This window comes from Mytilus trossulus, chromosome 1 (genome assembly GCF_036588685.1).
Source record: "Mytilus trossulus isolate FHL-02 chromosome 1, PNRI_Mtr1.1.1.hap1, whole genome shotgun sequence".
In the NCBI taxonomy this organism is placed as follows: domain Eukaryota; kingdom Metazoa; phylum Mollusca; class Bivalvia; order Mytilida; family Mytilidae; genus Mytilus; species Mytilus trossulus.
This window is the reverse complement of record NC_086373.1, coordinates 57061250-57079672: the sequence shown is the minus strand read 5'-3', so window position 1 is coordinate 57079672 and position 18423 is coordinate 57061250. Positions and strand designations below refer to the sequence as shown.

At 31.1% G+C, this 18423-nt stretch overlaps 1 protein-coding gene across 1 annotated transcript; it reads left to right on the top strand.

The window, feature by feature from the left end:
* The first annotated feature begins 497 nt into the window (after nucleotides 1–497).
* On the top strand, nucleotides 498–13600 carry LOC134728010 (calcium-independent phospholipase A2-gamma-like). The gene is made up of 8 exons (XM_063592413.1): nucleotides 498–664; nucleotides 2586–3414; nucleotides 3901–4052; nucleotides 4832–5095; nucleotides 5652–5712; nucleotides 6375–6566; nucleotides 12247–12442; nucleotides 13160–13600. The coding sequence occupies exons 1-8, from the start codon at nucleotides 645–647 to the stop codon at nucleotides 13429–13431; spliced, it is 1986 nt and encodes a 661-aa protein (XP_063448483.1). The 5' UTR covers nucleotides 498–644; the 3' UTR covers nucleotides 13432–13600.
* The last annotated feature ends 4823 nt before the right edge of the window (nucleotides 13601–18423 follow it).

Sequence of the window (18423 nt, the reverse complement as noted above, 5' to 3'; positions counted from 1 at the left end):
GATCCATTAGAAAGCTGCCACATACATATTTTTATCCAAAACTGTTTTCCTATCTTCAAGGAGTCTCATCAAAGTTTTCTGACAATCATGACCTTTTTTAAATGCACATAAAAAAGCAGGAAATATATTCTAAAAAAAATCAGTCAACTGGTCAGACATAACCATTTCATATACTTTTGAAATAGTTGGTAAAATGCTCACTGGTCTATAGTTCTTATTATCCAATGGATCATTCTTTTTGTGTAATGGTTCAACCTGAGCTTCTTTGGGTCTGTTTGGAAAGTCACTGGATTATATGGTGTTATTTATTAATGTTGTAAATAAAAAGCACTAAAAATTATGTCCGTTCGTACGACTGATCGATTCATATTTTTTGGTTGGTTCTTGGTTATTTAAGTAAGCAATTTGAACCAACCGTTTAGATTGGTCGAAGTTATGGGTGTGTGATCGTCTTATCAGATTTGTCCAATGAAATTCGTCGATACATTTTATTGAGGTCATACCATAAACATTTCTGGAAACGTGATGAATATCAACGAACTATTAATGACGCATCATCAAAACATAAACAAACCATGTTTATGTTGACAAGACGTTGATTATTTTTCGAATTCAGACAGTTAGAAAGCCAAATATATAGCACCATGACACAAATACAGCTTGGGTAATGTATAATATGTCAATATAAATTAAATATTACTACAATTTTCACTTTTTTGTGCCATGTTTCATGTATTTACTGGTCAGCTTATGACCGGGTTAATCTGACATATTTTATAGGTAAGTCGGTCAATACTAAATGTAAGACAGATTGAAAACATTCAGTCATAATTTTGATATTTGTAATGATATTGTATCATTGCATAAATATGTCATAATTGTTTGGACTTTATAATAGTATAACTATAAAATTTCTGGTTAGCATTGTGTCTGTGATTAGCATAATGAAATATCTATGGGGGTGGTAAAGGGTTATTTTCGTGCAACGTTTTCTGCCTTTTTATTTCATGTGTTTTGGTGTTTTATTTCTCATTTTCTCGTGTTTGGTTTGATGTGCGTGCTTCGTACTTCCCCCTATTTTTTTCTGTGTTTCGTGTCGGTTCTCTTAATTTCTCGTTCTTGCATTGTTCCGCATTTGATAAAAATGTAAATTGGAACTAACTCAAAGTCAGTGAGTTATATAGTACCTTTTGAAACTTGTTTAATATAATAGAAATTGATTTATATTGTTACCATTCTACTTTCTATTGTATATGTATACTATACATGTAATAAATAACAGTCCTTCATAATGATATTTTTTTTCAAATTAGATGCAAGTAGCCTACGCTAAAAGGTGACCACAAGGTCTCTATGATCATTAACAATGTCTACATGATCTGTAAGAACGGCTGAGTAATAACTAGTGGTACTTTTTTTCTTAATATTTACAATTCTGTTTCTCGTGCTACGTTTTTCCCGATTTTTATTTTTCGTGCTACGTTTTTATAATTTTTATTTCACTTGTTTCCATATTCAGTACCCCCCTTTACCACCCTCATTTATATACAGCTCTAGTATCTAATTAATGTAGAGAATACTAGTACATATGTACTACAGTTCAAACACACAAGAAATTGTCTGATTTCTGACAGGAGGAAAATATAAGCAGGAAAATCATCCCAAAAAGTTTTCATCAACTATTTTTACAAAACCAAGTATTGTTTTTATAGTTCGTTCTTATGTTGTACTGTTATACTACTGTCCATTAGGGGGAGGGTTGGGATCCGGTCCCAAGTCAGGAGCCTGTAATACAGTGGTTGTCGTTTGTTTATGTGTTACATATTTGTTTTTTGTTAATTTTTTTTACATAAATATGGCCGTTAGTTTTCTCGTTTGAATTGTTTTACATTGTCTTATCCAGGGCTTTTATAGCCGACTATGCGGTATGGGCTTTGCTCATTATTGTAGAATGTTAAAATTATAAAAGTAAGCAATGTCTTTGTAATAAGCAAGTGATGTTACTGTAATACATGTACATGTAGATGGAGTTCCTTTATCATGTTTATATGTACACATAGTTTCCACACAAGAGATACATATTTCCCTCTTTTTCACTGTATGGAATCTTATCTAAAATACAAGTATGTGACTTGCATTTTAATAAGGTTTGTATTTAATTGACTGAAAGAGGTACTGTTCATTTGTATATGAATGAGAAATGTAAGAATACCATTTATTTAAATCAAACTCTTTGTAAAATTTCCTTTTATGATTTGCGTTATTGAGTTCATTTAGTTTCTTTTAGTAGTTTAACATGTTTAATTGTATCTGATCATGATAAATGATATTGGCTTTTTCAATACAATGTAGCTATCATGGCCATATAGGATTCCAAATGCATTAAAGGAAAAATATATTGGTATTTACTTCAAGTTGAGAATAGAAATCAGAATGTGTCAAAGAGACAACAACCCAAGAGTAGAAAAGCTAACTATTTATTAATGTAACACACTAACATTTCAAACTTTTGTATAATTTTATATCAGGCACCCATTCATCCATTTACATGGTTGAGATTCTATATTTTTTGTTTTGTTTTGTAGAATGGCTGCTGCTTATAGGAATAGCCTTATAAGGACCAGATTGTTTGATAGTCAAGGATGTTCATCTCAAAAGTGGGTACATACTACAGACAAAAGAGAATCTTCTAATCTACAGACCATTAAGAGGAATTACTCTGGTAGTGATGGGGATGGAGGTACCAATAGTAAGGGAGACAACTCACATCCTGTAACTAAAATTAAAAACAATGTCAGTTGGATCATGAATAGCATCAAAGTACCACAGATAACCATTCCTGATTGGAGGAAATTTGCACCGGAAGAAATGAATTTTACCGAAAGTGTCAGAAAGAATAAAGATAAAATTGTAGACAGTTTAGTTCTTAAAAAACAACAGTTAAAAAAGTTTCAAATGACAAAGAAACAGAAGTCAGACGAAACAAATTCAAGCAAACCTTCTGAGCCAAAGTCTGATGCTTTTTCTTCTCATATTCAAGAATACAATGACAGCATTGTATCATTCTATGACACTTCAAATTTGAATGGTGAGAGTCAGACTGTTATAAAAGTAAAAGTCAATGAAGAAGATATACCTCCAGTAACAAAAGCTGACAATAAAGTTGACGAAGCATGGTTATCAAGAATTGTAGGTCTAGGTTTCTTTTCAAGCGCACCCACCAGTGAGGTACAACAAGACAGTAAACCAGTGGTGAGAAAAGATTTTGTATCCAAAGCTTCAATAGATAGCAGAACAAGAGGATTGGTACATAATCTAAAACAGGCCTCATCACAAGTATCAAAGCTGAAGAGGACTGAGGACTTGTGTACACATCTCATTCAGTTTCCTGATTCCAGAACCACTGCCATGAAGGTTAGTAAAATAATTTAAAATTTAATGGTGTTTCAGACAAAAACCATTAAACAATTTGTGATATTTTGATATAAATGTGAAGCTGAAGATACCAAACGGTAACATACATTAAAATTTCATGTTATCATGATAAAATAAAGCACACACACACATGTACTGGAATGTACCCTTATATTCTGTATAAAGAACACAATTTTGACATGATTGAGTAGTTTTACAATGTTTGTTTTTTTGTTTGGTTTTCATTTGAAACAAAATAATGTCTTATTACCATCATGACCGTAGTATTTGATTATATTTTTGCATTATATTTTTTGTCACTTATACTTTCATATTAATCTTTAAAAGTTCCTTTATGGACATTTAAGATATTAAAAATGATAAGTAAGGTCAGTAGATAACAGACAAAGAGATTTCAATATAGATATAGTTCTTATGAACTCTGTCTTTATAATACTATATATTTATTTATAAATATAATTGCAGGAAAAATGTTTACCTACCTTATTAAGACTACACAAGACAAAACACAGACAACTGAAAGCTGAGGTATCACAGGCCCTGTCTCTGGTTGGTTATGTTCACCCTCCTAAAGGAAAAGGTGTAAGAGTTCTTTCTATTGATGGTGGTGGTACAAGGTAAGTGTTGAAGGCATATCTCTCAAAGGTTTTTTTTCCCAATTAAAACACTCATATCTTATAAAAAAAAAAAGAGGATGTAGTATGATTACGAATGAAACAACTCCCCACTAGAGACCAAATGACACAGAAATTAACAACAAGAGATCACTGTATCAGTATGCCTTCAACAATGAGCAAAGCCTATACCACACGGTCAGCTATCAAAGACCCAAAGATGACAAATGTAAAACAATTCTAATGAGAAAACTAACGTCCTAATTTTTATGTATTTACAAAATAATGAAAGAAAAACAAATAAGTAATACATCAACACTGACAACCCCTGAATTTCAGGCCCTTTCCTTGGATCAGGAAATTTGATAACAAGCTCCATGTGAGCATGCTTTACATTTGTACCATGTTGTGGGTTTTCACACCCATCTCTCATCAATAAATCTCAATTGAAATAGTGGGTGTTTATTTTTAGCAATATGCAAACCTCCAATAACACCACCAACATGACTAAATTTTGATATTTATATATCTTTTTCCATTTCCATTCTCTATTTTTGCCTTAACCAAATGTTATGAAACTTAAAGACAATGTTTACAACCATAAAACACAGACTAAGTTAAATTGAGGTGTCACTATAACAGTTCTCTATGTATGTCCCTTCATAATGTTATATGCAAGCTTGGGCATCATCTGTGTTCATTCTTCATTTATTTGAGATGAATATATACATATAGAAGTTTTATGAATTTAACATTTCAGAACATTAAATGGTATTTTTCAGAGGAGTCATAGCAATCCAAACATTAAAGATGATTCAGGAACAGTGTAAGACAGATATTACAAAGTGTTTTGACTATGTGTGTGGTACTAGTCAGGGGTCCATTCTAGCCTGTCTTATTTTTTTGTTAAAAGTTCCTCTAGCAGAGGCTGAAGAACGTTACATGGAATTTAGTCAAATGTTCAACAGAAATGCAGTGTATGGCACTGGTAAACTGGTTTGGGAACAAGCTTTTTATGACACTGATTTGTGGGAAAAGATCCTCAAGTAAGTACCAATTTCTCTGCATTAAAAGTTATTTTTGAGTGGATATATTTTTACAATTTGATTTCTTCATCATCTTATTAAAGATGTTGTTTCAGTGTTATAGGTTTTGGTACTGTTAAACTGGATAAGATTTATCTGCATACATTGATTGGCTAGCTAATATAAGTTCAAGTTACTTAATCTGTGCACTTATTAATACTGCTTCCATTTGATTCAAGTTAAAGTTACGATGAACAAACATGTTTTTTTTGCAATATAACTGTTTGTTTTAAAAGTTGTGTTCCAAATATTTGCAGTTTGAGCATAAGAATAAACCAGCTACCCTTATCCTCTGGCATTTGTGCCCCAACAAAACAATCCTTGTCGTTAAATTAATTGAAAAAAAAAAGGTTTATTGTTTTATTTTGAAGCAAAACACGAAGTAAGTTAAATAGGAAGAGAATTGAGTTAGAAAACAATTTCCTTGATAGAAATAAAACAAGAACCTTTCAATGATTTTGGACATAGAAATACATGATTGATGCCTCTTCATACAATAGTACTTTATCTTTTGTAGGATGAATTTCTCTGAAGATAAGACGATGGCTGACTGTGCTAAAGATGATACCTGTCCAAAGGTAAATTAATAAACTATTAAGCTGCAATCTTTTCACTCTTCCATCTGTTTATCTGTCCATTGTCTGCTGTAACTTTCCTTAAAAAAATAAATCAGTTTCTGAATTAAGAATAATTTTATATTTTATTTGGAGACCATCACTGTTGAGTTGTACTGTCAAAATCAATTTTAGATTATAATATTGGCAGACTTTTCCTGTTTAATGATAATTTCCTTACAGTAGTGTTTTGGGATTTAAATCATTCTATATTTGCTTAATTTGTCTGTGTGAAAATCCATGTGGGTGTATAGAAAAAATGTAATGTGATACAACTTTTTAAACCTCTAAATTGAATTAACAACTATCCATTAACTATCATCTTGTTAAAAAAAATCAGACATGGTTTGGCAGAAAATTAAATTATTTTTACATAAAAATCTGTTTAGAAATTACTCTATCATAATGGGTCCTTGATTATTCATTTACAAACAAACAATTCTCTCTAAACTACCATTTGATGTAATTTGTCTTACATGTTAAATATCATCAACCTTTTCCTAGGTATACTTTCTTATTTATGTAAGCATGGTAAGCCTGACTAAAAATACATGTATTACGTGCAAAGATGCATCCTTTTTTACAGACATTTTAACAACTAATTATATTGATTATTTTTTTTACAGGTATCAGCCATCTCCTGTCTACTAAACGTTCCCAAGATGAAGAGTTTTATGTTCCGTACCTACAACCTACCACCTGGAGTGTATTCCCATTATCCTGGTAATTGTAAACATAAAGTATGGGAAGCCATCAGAGCCTCTTCTGCTGCTCCTGTTTACCTAAAAGAATTTGTACTTGGAGACTTTATACATCAGGTAACTTATTCTCACCATACCAACAGAAAATTTCAAAAATGTTTTTGAAGTGTGATATTATGGTAATAGGACCAATCACATGGTCATTGTACAAATGATTGGGATGAGTCAATTAAAAAAGTGTTCAGATGTGCAGTCACAACTTAAAGAAATTGAGAGAGAAAAATTAGAAGTCTTGTCTAAATCAAAATTATAAATGTAAAAATGTCAGTGAGCTTTAAAAAAACCAGATACTGCGAACAAAGATGTCCAGCATGAATACAGGATCTCCGACATACTTATAATCCTATAAGACTTTAACTCCACTTTAATGATGTTGTGACAAAATTAGTCTAACAGTTTGTATAGATATATTATAGTCATTACCATGCTTAAGGTGAAATTGTTATTTTGAATTGCTATAAAAATGTCCAAACTAAGCTTTCATATAGTTTTTAAAGGCAGTGCTTTAAGGCCTGACTTTTAAGTCATGAGGTTCATCTTTTCATACGCAATCCATGCTGGGGGTCTTTTGGCCAGAAATAGATCCGGAAATGTTCGAATTTCTCCTCTTCTTTTTATGGTATGATATGGTTTTTGTTTCTTTCATTTACATTGGGGACTAAAGAAACGATCAGTGTGTATTGTTCGTTTTATAGAACTTGTTATAAGTGTGTATTTTGCATTATAAGCAGTCAACCTGACTACAAACTATCAATAGTTGTATATTCCGTGTGGAAAGAGGTCGGGTCAATTTCAAGTGTTATCTGACATCTAAAGATTCTTTAATTAGTTCAGACGTTGATATAACAATGAAAAGTCGACTGAACATGATTAATATTGCATCTTCTATAATTCAAAGCGGAATTCGGTTTATGAACGAGAAACCGTATAGCGTTTTCAATTTCGGTATTAGTTATGTATGTTATCTACGTATTATCCCGGTTCCCGGTACTACGTTCCGGGTATTAGCTATTTGATATATTTGATGTGTAACATTACAATCGGGTACCAGCCAATCTACGTGTGTATGTGTACATGATTTACCGCCAAAATGACCGACTTAAAAAATAGTCCATAAACGTTCCGTATAATGATATGCAAATTCATAATTAATCGTAACTTTTTTTTATCTTTGTATAATTAATATAACAAAATGGATTCCACAAAATTGAAAATAGCATTATTTTACGAGGATTTCTCATATTTTTTTCACTTCCGGGCGCATCGCAGTAATACGTATGTTTTGAAGAAGCTCGAAGAATTTGACAAAGTGAATTGAGAAGGAAACGGATAGATATACGTTCTTGCTATCAGGTAAAACAATTTAAATGTACAGAACAAACACATTTACTTCCCACAAATAGTATAGGCTTAAGCTTTTTATTGTCTAGCTTATACACGACTGTAGTCAAGTGTTTAAACGACGGCGGTGACCTACAAGGTACGGGTCATACTGGGTCAAGTCTAAATATGTAAACACATATCCACGTGCTATTAGGTAGAACGCATCGTAATGCAATATCTACAATTTTTCCTCCTTTATACATCGTTTAACCAGATATATTTCTCATTTTTACATCGTTTAACCAGATTTATTTCTCTTTCAAATACACTTAAACACGGGTTGTATGTACGTATCTTTTCTAGTGTTTTCTTGTTGTTATTAAAGTTCATTTGTTGATGTTTAGAAATTTTTGAACGACTGAACACAGGAGTGAATGAATGCAACAATAATATATACTGAAGACTTGGGCTGTACAATGATAGTGTACGTATATCATACTGATAATCATTCTAGCAGTAATTATGTTAATTTAGGATGTAATGTCTAATGACAGGAATTCATGAGCTATGCCTCAGGCTTTCTGAAAAAATATCAATGACAATGTAAACAGGAACAAAACATTGACACGAATGATGCTCTCTTCTATGTTATATAGTTATTTAGGTATATGTGTTGCACAAGTTTCAATTAAACTTAAGTTATAAAACTTTTTTTCAGGGCACAAACCCACTTTAAAGAGACTTGTCTACTGCCATACACATCCTATTTTCATGCACCATTTGCAAGCAAGAGACTGAATGGTTTGCAAAATTAAAAATCAGGATGGTGTCCAATTAAAACAAAAGAACTAAACTGGATGAATATTGTAGGAGAAATCTAGACATGCTAGAGGAAAGTTTTGATTTGTGAAATTGGTTTTCCTGAAAAGTCATTCATCCTAGCCTGCAGAAAGGAACTATAACTGTCCACCACCAACTGACGAGCTAATGTTGAGCTTCACATATGGAATTACTCAAATACCATCAATGTCTATTTTTTCAGCACAAATTTCACAATTTATTACACAGTTGTGCTTTTTTTATACCGTTAAAGAGTTGTATACCAAATTTTATTTTTTTATCAATAAATATATATTATATTAATTGTGTCATCTAAGAACAAAGTCTTGTATTTTGCCAAAAGATGCATACTAGTGAATGAAAGTGGTGCAGTTCATTTTGCTTTGGTATATAGAATTGAATTACAATTGTTCATGTTATTGGAATGCATATAAAAATAAGGAGATGTGGTACAATGTATATGATATTTAGTGAGTTTATCAAGCAAAAGTGAATAAGAAATAGGTATAAGCAGTTTCAGGTACTACTGTACAATCTCAAACAAGGAGAAAAACTCATACCGTAAAGAGAATTTCATATTTACAAGTAAGTTTTGTTTTTGCGTTGAATAATTTTCTTCTATTGTTTTAATTGCAAATATGGGAAGTGGTTAAAATGCTAATGAGACTGCTGTTATGGCCACAGAGCCTTAATTGAAAACTTCTTTTTCATTCATACCGGTAGATTTTGCCTGGAGTAAGAAACATATCTGCCAACTTTTCAAAATGCACATGGGGGTTTTACGTGAAAGATGGTTCATATAGTCATACAAAACCTTCAAGGGGGCCTTCAAATGGAAGCAGGACAAGTCGCCCCACTGGCTAATCGGCCCACTTCTTAAAAAAACACCACAAACTGATTTATCAAATCACCCCACATGTGAAATTGGTTTAATCATGTTTAATATTACTCCTGCCAACTCGCCCCACATGTGAAATTGGTTAAATCATTTTAAATCAGGGTTCTCACTAAGGATTTTTGAAGGCGAGTCCAGGGACTCGTCATTTTTGGCCACGGTGAGTCATGGTACATGTAACTGTTTCAGTTTATACAAAATATTTCAATATTGATGTATTTGTGGACTCACCAGTTTTGAAAATGGTGAGTCCAGACAGATTTTGTTGAGTCCAGGACTCATGGACTCGCCTTAGCGAGAACCCTGTTTAATATTACTCCTGCCAACTCGCCCTACTTATAAAAAAACGGTAATTTTTAGATTAATATATATATATTTAATTAAAAATAAAAACTCGCACCACTTTAATGAAAACTAATCTACACAGAATACAAACAAACCGAAAATTAATTTAATTACTAATTTACTATTATTGATATATACTGAAGAATAAATGTAAGTTTTGAAGCTTAGTTATTTGCATAACAATTGAAAAGAAACCTGTTAATTGTATCATAATGCAATATAAGGAATTGAACTTATATTCAATGGGATAACATCTTTTTCCATACGTGGGGCGAGTTGGCATTACTAAATTCATCCTGGTTAATAATATATTTATCTAGATTTCACCGATTTCCATTAGGTGGGACCAGTTGGCAAGAGTTATATTAACAGAATTTAACTTATATATACAATGGGATAACTCAGTCTGCACCAAAAACTTTTTCAACTGCTAGTCCGATGACCAATATTCTGACATTTTTCTTATTGGACCAAACAAAATTTTGCAAAAACTTACTAGTCGGAATGAAATTTTACTAGTCTGGGGCATCGGACTAGTGGCTAACCGTGCAGACTGGATCATCATAACATCTTTTTACATAAGTGGGGCGAGTTGGCATTACTAAATTCTTCCTGGTTAATAATGTATTTATCTAGATATTATCGTTTTCTATTAGGTGGGGCGAGTTGGCAGGAGTAATATTAACATGATTTAACTCAGTTCACAAGTGGGGCGATTTGGTAATCCAGGTTGGGGCAGGTTTTTTTTTTAAAGTGGGGCGAGTTAGTGAAAAAGTGGGGCTATTTGCTAATGGGGCGATTGTCATGGATTCCCTTCAAATATATTCTAATGTGGTTTTTGGCTTCTACTTGCATTAACAAGCTTATAGCCATTGTTGAATTAATTGTTTTCTTTAAATAGTCGACAAAATTGCTCTTACAAAATTTCCATTTGGGAGCCTCGAGCTCGATGGGGGAAATACTCTGCAAATACTGACAGTTGGCAGGTATGGTCATCAAAATAGTTGACATGTTAATATGTACATTTACCATTATGTTACTTGATGTTCTTGCTATACACACAGTACAGAGACTAGTCAATCTTTGTGAACTATTTTTTTATGGGAGTCATAGAATATGCGTATACAATCAATAATTAAAAATAGTCTATTTATATTGAAAAGGAAAAGTTCTTATATGTCTAAAGAAGAGGGACGAAAGACACTAAAGGGACAGTCAAACTCATAAATTTAAAGCAAACTGACAAGGCCATGGCTAAAAATGCATTTCATGGTGAGGCACAGAAAATATACTGTAAACAGTAGACTATAGATACATGTATAGGTGAACTAAGGTACAAAAGAACTCTAAATCTTAAATTCTACAAACCACCTCTGTTCTATGGAAGATAATGATATAACTGGACTAGAAATACACACAACCTGTAATTAACTGCCTTTACAGCGCTTTCGCGCTTTGATTCTTTCTAAAAGTATTCTATATTCATAAGAAACAGATATAATTTTAAATAAAACATCATATATTCAGGAAAATATGTGTGAAATAACAATATGCTATTGATAAGTTTCCATGGGGAGATAGCCCAAAATATTATTCTTTTGAATAAAGACTTTTTGAAAGAAAAAAATATTATCTCCCCATGGAAACTTCCTACACACATATTGCAATTTTACACATATTTTACTGAATATGAAATGTTTAATTCACATAATGTCTGATTCTTATGAAAATAAAAGACTTTTCGAAAGAAAACTATATGAAAGCTTAATTTAATCATTTTTACAGCAATTCAAAATAACAAGTTCACCTATAGCATGGTAATGACTATAATATACCTATACAAACTGATAAGCTAATTTTGTCACAACATCATTAAAGTGGAGTTAAAGTCTTATAGGATTGTATTGTATGATTTATTTTATCACCTTGCACTTTCACGACTTGACTGTGGTTTTCTACAGCAGTTGGTTCAAATTTCTGACCAGTTGAACAATTTGGTCAAAATTTTGAATGAGTTGCAATTGGTGGATAGCAACACTAACAGTCAAGTCACTGTAATATCAAACTTGATAAGAATGATTTTTGGTGTTTCAGAATTAAGTTAATGAATAACATTACGCTCTATCTGTTTATCACCCAACACAGCTACCATGACTAAACACAAGTCTAAAATTGGGAGAAATAATTATTTTAAAAGAAAAGATTTATGTTCTGCTTAGTTTCTATTTTATTATTTTACAGCAAATGGAGTCTTTACATTTTTCATGTTTACAAATAAAAAATGGAATAACATTGAATTGTTAATTTAGAATGTATTCTTACTGATCTTTGCAGGATGGTGGATTAATGGCCAACAATCCAGCTGCTATTGCGGTGTCTGAATGTAAACTGTTATGGCCAGATGAGCCAATTCAGTGTGTTATTTCCCTTGGAAATGGACGTTTTGAACCCAATTTAGAAATCACACCGAGTAAAAATGCTGTGAAAGAAAAAGTGGCAAAAATTATAGATGCAGCTACAAATACAGAAGGTAATTTAATGTTCATGTTGGGATGTTATTGTCTTATATTTTAGAATTACAGTTATATATTGTGTACAGCATTAATTCCCATGTTGTAATAGTTTGTTGCAAAATAGCTTCATTTGATTATTTGTGAAATGTTAATTCACAGTTCTCCTTATATGAAAATTCTCCAACTGAGTTATTAGGAAGAAAGGCTTATAAGAATGAGAATACTTTATTAATCCAATTATGGACCCTTGCGGGTTTTAAATTTCATAGAATGATTACAATGATTTGTCATAACAATGAAATTATGAACTTATGATGTCCCATGACAGTATGATAGTATGGAAATGATCTAACTGAAATCTGTGTATTGTTTCACAAAGACCATGTACAGCTTCCAAATATTTACATCTGTTATTCCTCAAGTCTTGTGAATTATGTATGTCTGAGGATTATGATGAAATTTAAATGGGTTTGTTCAAAAGCTTAAGATACTTTGCTAACATTATATTGAGAGAATTTACAAATGTTTGAACTTATCATTTTAAAAAAGAAGTAAAATTTGAATTTGTCATATGTTGGGCTTGTAATACACTTTCTAATGTTTATCCAAAAAATTGTTATCTGTATCCTCTGCACATTTTTTGGCATTTAGTCAGTCAAGACCAAAAAAGTGTTTTTCACGATTTTTACCTACAACATGTACAACATTAATTTGACAATGTCTTATCTTTTCAGTTGTCCACACAATTCTCCAAGACTTATTGCCAACATCAACATACTATCGTTTTAATCCTTACATGTCAGAAGACATCCGATTGGACGAGAAAAGAACAGAGAAACTTATACAAATGCAACAAGACACTGAAATGTATTTACGTAAAAATGAATTTAAACTGAAATGTGCTACTGAACAATTACTGAAACAAAGACAGCCACACCAACAAGTATTAGATTACATTAAACTAAAAGCCGATTCTTCTTTTTTTGCTGATTCTAAAATATTATGAGAAACAAAAGTTTTATAGCTTTATCTGTGATAAACTAGTCATATTGATGGTTAGGATGTAATTTTAATTTTTGATAAACTCAGTCATTTGACTTTTATGAAAAGAACTCTTTCCTCTACAGTTTTTCGTAAATGACCTATATTTCACTCTGTTTTATAAAATACAATTTTATTTTACATCAGTTGTATGACATGTATGATATAAGATAAAAAAGTTTTAAAAGAACAAACTAGTTTTAAATAGAATGCATTTATTAATATTTTTCTTTTTTCTTTAACTTTCTTTTTTTCAATGTTTTACTTTAACAAGAATTTCAAATGGAAAAAACATGTTATTATCATTAAATTAATGAATCAAATGAAATATTGTTTGAGACAAAGTGGTCATGGTACTTTATTCGAGTTTTATAGAATTTAATAGGGATATAGGTCATTGTACTATATTGTTATTACATATATTGTATAATATTTTATTCCAGTTTTATGGGATCAAAAGCTGACTTTTATATTAAGATTCAGTTATGAATTAAGTACCAATATCTCTAGATGTATTACAAAGTGAAAAAAATTAAGAAATCTTGTCTCTTTTAAATGAATTAGGTTTATTTCAAATCTGTATTTCTTGATTCGAACATTTTTTTCAAGTTGAATGAAACAATTTCAGTGACACATGGCCTGTTTGGTGAATTTTTTAAGTCATTGTGCATAGTCCAAATTGTGATTTCATTAAGTGCTTTTTGTGTAATATTTTTTTTTCTTATTGATTTCATATTATGTTATATGTTAAAATTTTGTCTTGTTGTTTTTTGTTAGTTTGTAGTATGCATTTTTTTTTTACTAAGGCATTAAATACTATTTCTCAGGACAGACAAGATTTCACTAGAAATTTTACTCAAAACTAAACAAGTTTTGGTTTTTAGTTATAAATTCTATTTGTTATGTTTATAGTTGTAGTGAAAAAAAGGCATATAGAAAACCTGGGAACTTTTAAAATATTGTAAATGCAAATATAATAATTGATTATAAATTGGCTAAAAACCAAAAGTGGCTGATAAAGATTGTTTATGAAAATTTTCAATTTACACTATTTTCAACATGTATAGATTGCTATTGCAGTATTTCATCTCATTATTAATGTGTCATAATTCCATTTCCATTGCTTTTGGTGCTTGTCATTCATGCTGACTGGTAAAGGATGTTGTATTTATTTTTTATTTTTTTTAATTGGGTTGTGGAGTAACCATGAAAGCTTGCCTTTTGTGCAGTAAAGATGTTTGCTTCAGTATTAGCAATATATTCTTTAAGTACATAATTATACTTGATTGCAGCATAACACCCATTTCTCAAAAGCCATTACTTTTTATTGATTACACACAGACACATAGAACTGTGTATGTACTATAGGTCAAAATATAGTACATCAACAATAAAAGATCAAATGATGCATGCAATGCTATCTGTATATTAAATTAAAGTAGCATGTATACTTGATAATCTTCACTCTTTAAGTGGAGAGATGTGCATTTGTTCATTTCTGAAAAAAACAAACATTGGTGACTGCATGGAGACATTGCTATTTAGAACAAAAATTATGAACTGATAATAATTTGTTTTACATTGTTTGTTATTTTCTTTTTGTTTTCCAAGTACTATGCAGCATTTTATTATTTTTTTAATCTCATTTACAAAATGGCATGATTTCATCTATACTATGCAAATAAACATAAAAAAGCAGGTGTTTTATAGGTTTTTTTTTTTTTTTTTTTTTTTTTTTTTTTTATAGTTTTCCTATAAATATACAATCAGTAAATGATTTGTGTATTTTCTGGTCTTCTTTGTCATGTTTGTGTAGTGCTGCTGTTGAATAATCCATTTATTTAAATCAGTACTATCATGACTATACCATGTTTGATAGTTAAACAAGTTTTATCAATTGAATTATCTCCCCTTTTTCTTCCTTTTCTTCTTTTAATCAGTTTTGAATATACATTTTGAATACATAATTTTTACCATGCCAAGGATACTGTTTATAATGTTTGATGACTAGATTTTCTGTTGAAACGAAATAATACTTTCATGGTCTAGTAAGCAATGTGTGTGTGCCATGTGAATAGCAAGCATAATTGTGCAAGACCTCAGATATATAAAAATGCATACAATTTCATCAGTGTTCTATGAAATTTATAACTTCTTATATAATGTTTTGTGATTTTCGTTACTTAAATAATATTGTCCGTACCAGTTTCATTTCATTCTGTGTGTATTAAAAACAGTTCTGATCAGTTAAGATATATTTTGATAAACTGCATGTTAATTTAATCTGTTCTGGTGTAAATAAAGCCTCCAATTTAGAGCATTGCACTCAACTGACATACATAAAATACATCTTTTAAAAGCAGTTGATGCTTGATACATTATTCATTTATCATGGGTTTTTTTTTACCGGTATTGATTTTCATTTTAATCTGATTTAAAAGTCATGTTTTGAAGAAAGATTTGTTTCTTGTTTGTTTTTCAGAGCTGCTTATTTAAGATAAATGAAAATGAAATGTGAATAAAACTGTAGTTATGCTACTTTTGTCTTAACAAAATAAAGTTGCAAATGTTTGACAGCAGATATGAAACTAATTCCTTATATGCTATTTATAACTTATTTTTTTCTATTTTTAGGAATTATTTGTTACTTATTATACTTATACTTGTTTATTGTTTGTGAATAAATGTGGACATGTGAATTAATCTTTGTTTTTTTGTGTTGCCTGCGACTTTTGTTGCAGTATGCAAGGCTTCAGTAATACTTTCCACAGGCAGTGTGAACTGTTTGTATAAAGCTTTATATTTCAGAAGGTAGAAACCCTGGATGCTTCATATCTTGTATGCAGATAACTTTTCCCGAAGTTGCTTCTGTCATATGTCCATTGTCCTTGGCCTCATTTTCATGGTTAAGCATGCTTGAAAAAAAACTTCTTATTTTTTTTTCGTCACTTGAATATCTCTCTAACTATGAGTAATAGGGTTACTATATCGGTTTGTTCCATTGTCTACATGTCTGGCAGACAGGGTTCACCTTACCTCAACCTTAATTCATGGATCAGTGATCAAGGGATTAGTTACATGGTTAGGTATGTTTCTCAAATACTAGTACTACAAGCAGTAGGTCAACTATATGTGGAGTATGGAAAAATTGTAATGGGTACATGTCATTCTGGCATGGTTTCATCAGATTTTAACCTCTTTTTCATATTTAATTGGTCAAAGTTAAGTTTTTATGCCCCATTAATGGGCATTATGTTTTCTGGTCTGTGGGTCTGTCCATCCGTCCCGCTTCAGGTTTAAGTTTTTGGTTGAGGTAGTTTTTGATGAAGTTGAAGTCCAATCAACTTGAAACATGTTCCCCATGATATGATCTTTCTAATTTTGTAATGCCAAATTACAGATTTTACCCATTTCACGGTCCACTTTACATAGAAAATGATAGTGCAAATGGGGCATTCAATTACTATGGACACATTCCTGTTGTGTTTTGATCTGGTTTAGAAGTACTGTAAGCAATAAGTGAACTATATTTGGTGCATGTCTGTGTGACAGGTATCATATGACTTTTATTAGATATTATATAAGAAAATGTAGTATGAATGCCAATGAGACAATTCTCCATCCAAGTCACAATCTGTAAAAGTAAACCATTATAGGTCAAAGTATGGCCTCCAACACAGAACCTTGGCTCACATACAGCAAGCTATTGTAAAACCATTCAAACAGGAAAACCAATGAGATATGAGAATTGATGAACCACATCAACAGGCAAAAACCACTGAAAACATCAGGTTCCTAACTTGAGAAAGATGCAAACAAATGCAACGGGTTGAAAGGTTTTAATAGATACCAACCTTCACCCTTATCTGAAACAGTAGTGTAACATCACAACATAGAACATGTAGAAAGACACTATTAAATATAAATTGAAATGGCTTAACTCAATCAAAAGACATATTAACACAAACAATTATCATACACTGAACAAATAAATTTGATCTATTACACAATGCAAATACAAAATTCAAAAAATAAGGTGTTAGATGTGAAACAATACCAGAAAGACAACCATAACCTCATTCTCAGGGCTTATTGATCATTTGACCGTCAATGTTAAGTTTTTGTGTGTTGGTCTATTTTTTCAATACTTTTAGTAATAGCTATAGGTCAACTATATATGTGGTATGGAGTAACTGTAAGGGGAACATGTTTTTGTGGCAGGTTTTCATGGTTCATTAGTCAATGTTAGGTTTTTGTCTTTTGGTGTGTTATTCAATTACCATAGGCCATAGATCAACTATATTTGGTGTTTGAACAAATTATAAGGTATAGATGTCTGTCTGACAGAACTTATCTGACCTTGACCTACTTCTCATAGATCTTTATAAGTCTTATGTGATTCTTTTAGTAAATTCTGTAACTTTTAAACTTTGAAATGAAATCTATAGTCCGTAAAGCAGAACGTTTTTTGCATGTCTTTAAAAGCAAAGCTTACAGATCTTTCATTTGCTATATGAAAGGTATTCTTGTTTTGAAATAAATAGTTCCCTTTCCAGAGGAAGATTTTATTAGTTTAGGAAAAACTTATCAATGTAAGGTCAAATACTGGTAGTATTAGGTTTTGAGGTCATTTCACACCCATTATTTTAAAAGCTTGATAGCCTTTGCATATTCGGCAATTTGCTGCCAATTAGACAAAATCATATAAAGATAATATATAAGATTTATTCTATAAAACATATGTGCACACTTTTAATAATATCATAGAACAATCATACACAATACTTCAACAACACACAATTGATTCACATTTTGTGCAACATTTACATGGTAGCTCACATCATGCTATATTCATTCAATAAACATTTATATTTAATCATTCAATAAACAGTCTCTGTAAAACTTCCAATGAAAAGTACAGTTATACATTGTAATGCATCTGAATTTATAAATTATT

Excerpts from the sequence above, each read along its gene's own strand:
- LOC134728010 (XM_063592413.1), top strand. The coding sequence starts at position 645 with ATGACACAAATACAGCTTGG. Across the intron at positions 4,053-4,831 it reads ATTGATGGTGGTGGTACAAG|AGGAGTCATAGCAATCCAAA; the intron begins GTAAGTGTTGAA and ends GGTATTTTTCAG. Across the intron at positions 5,713-6,374 it reads AAGATGATACCTGTCCAAAG|GTATCAGCCATCTCCTGTCT; the intron begins GTAAATTAATAA and ends TTTTTTTTACAG.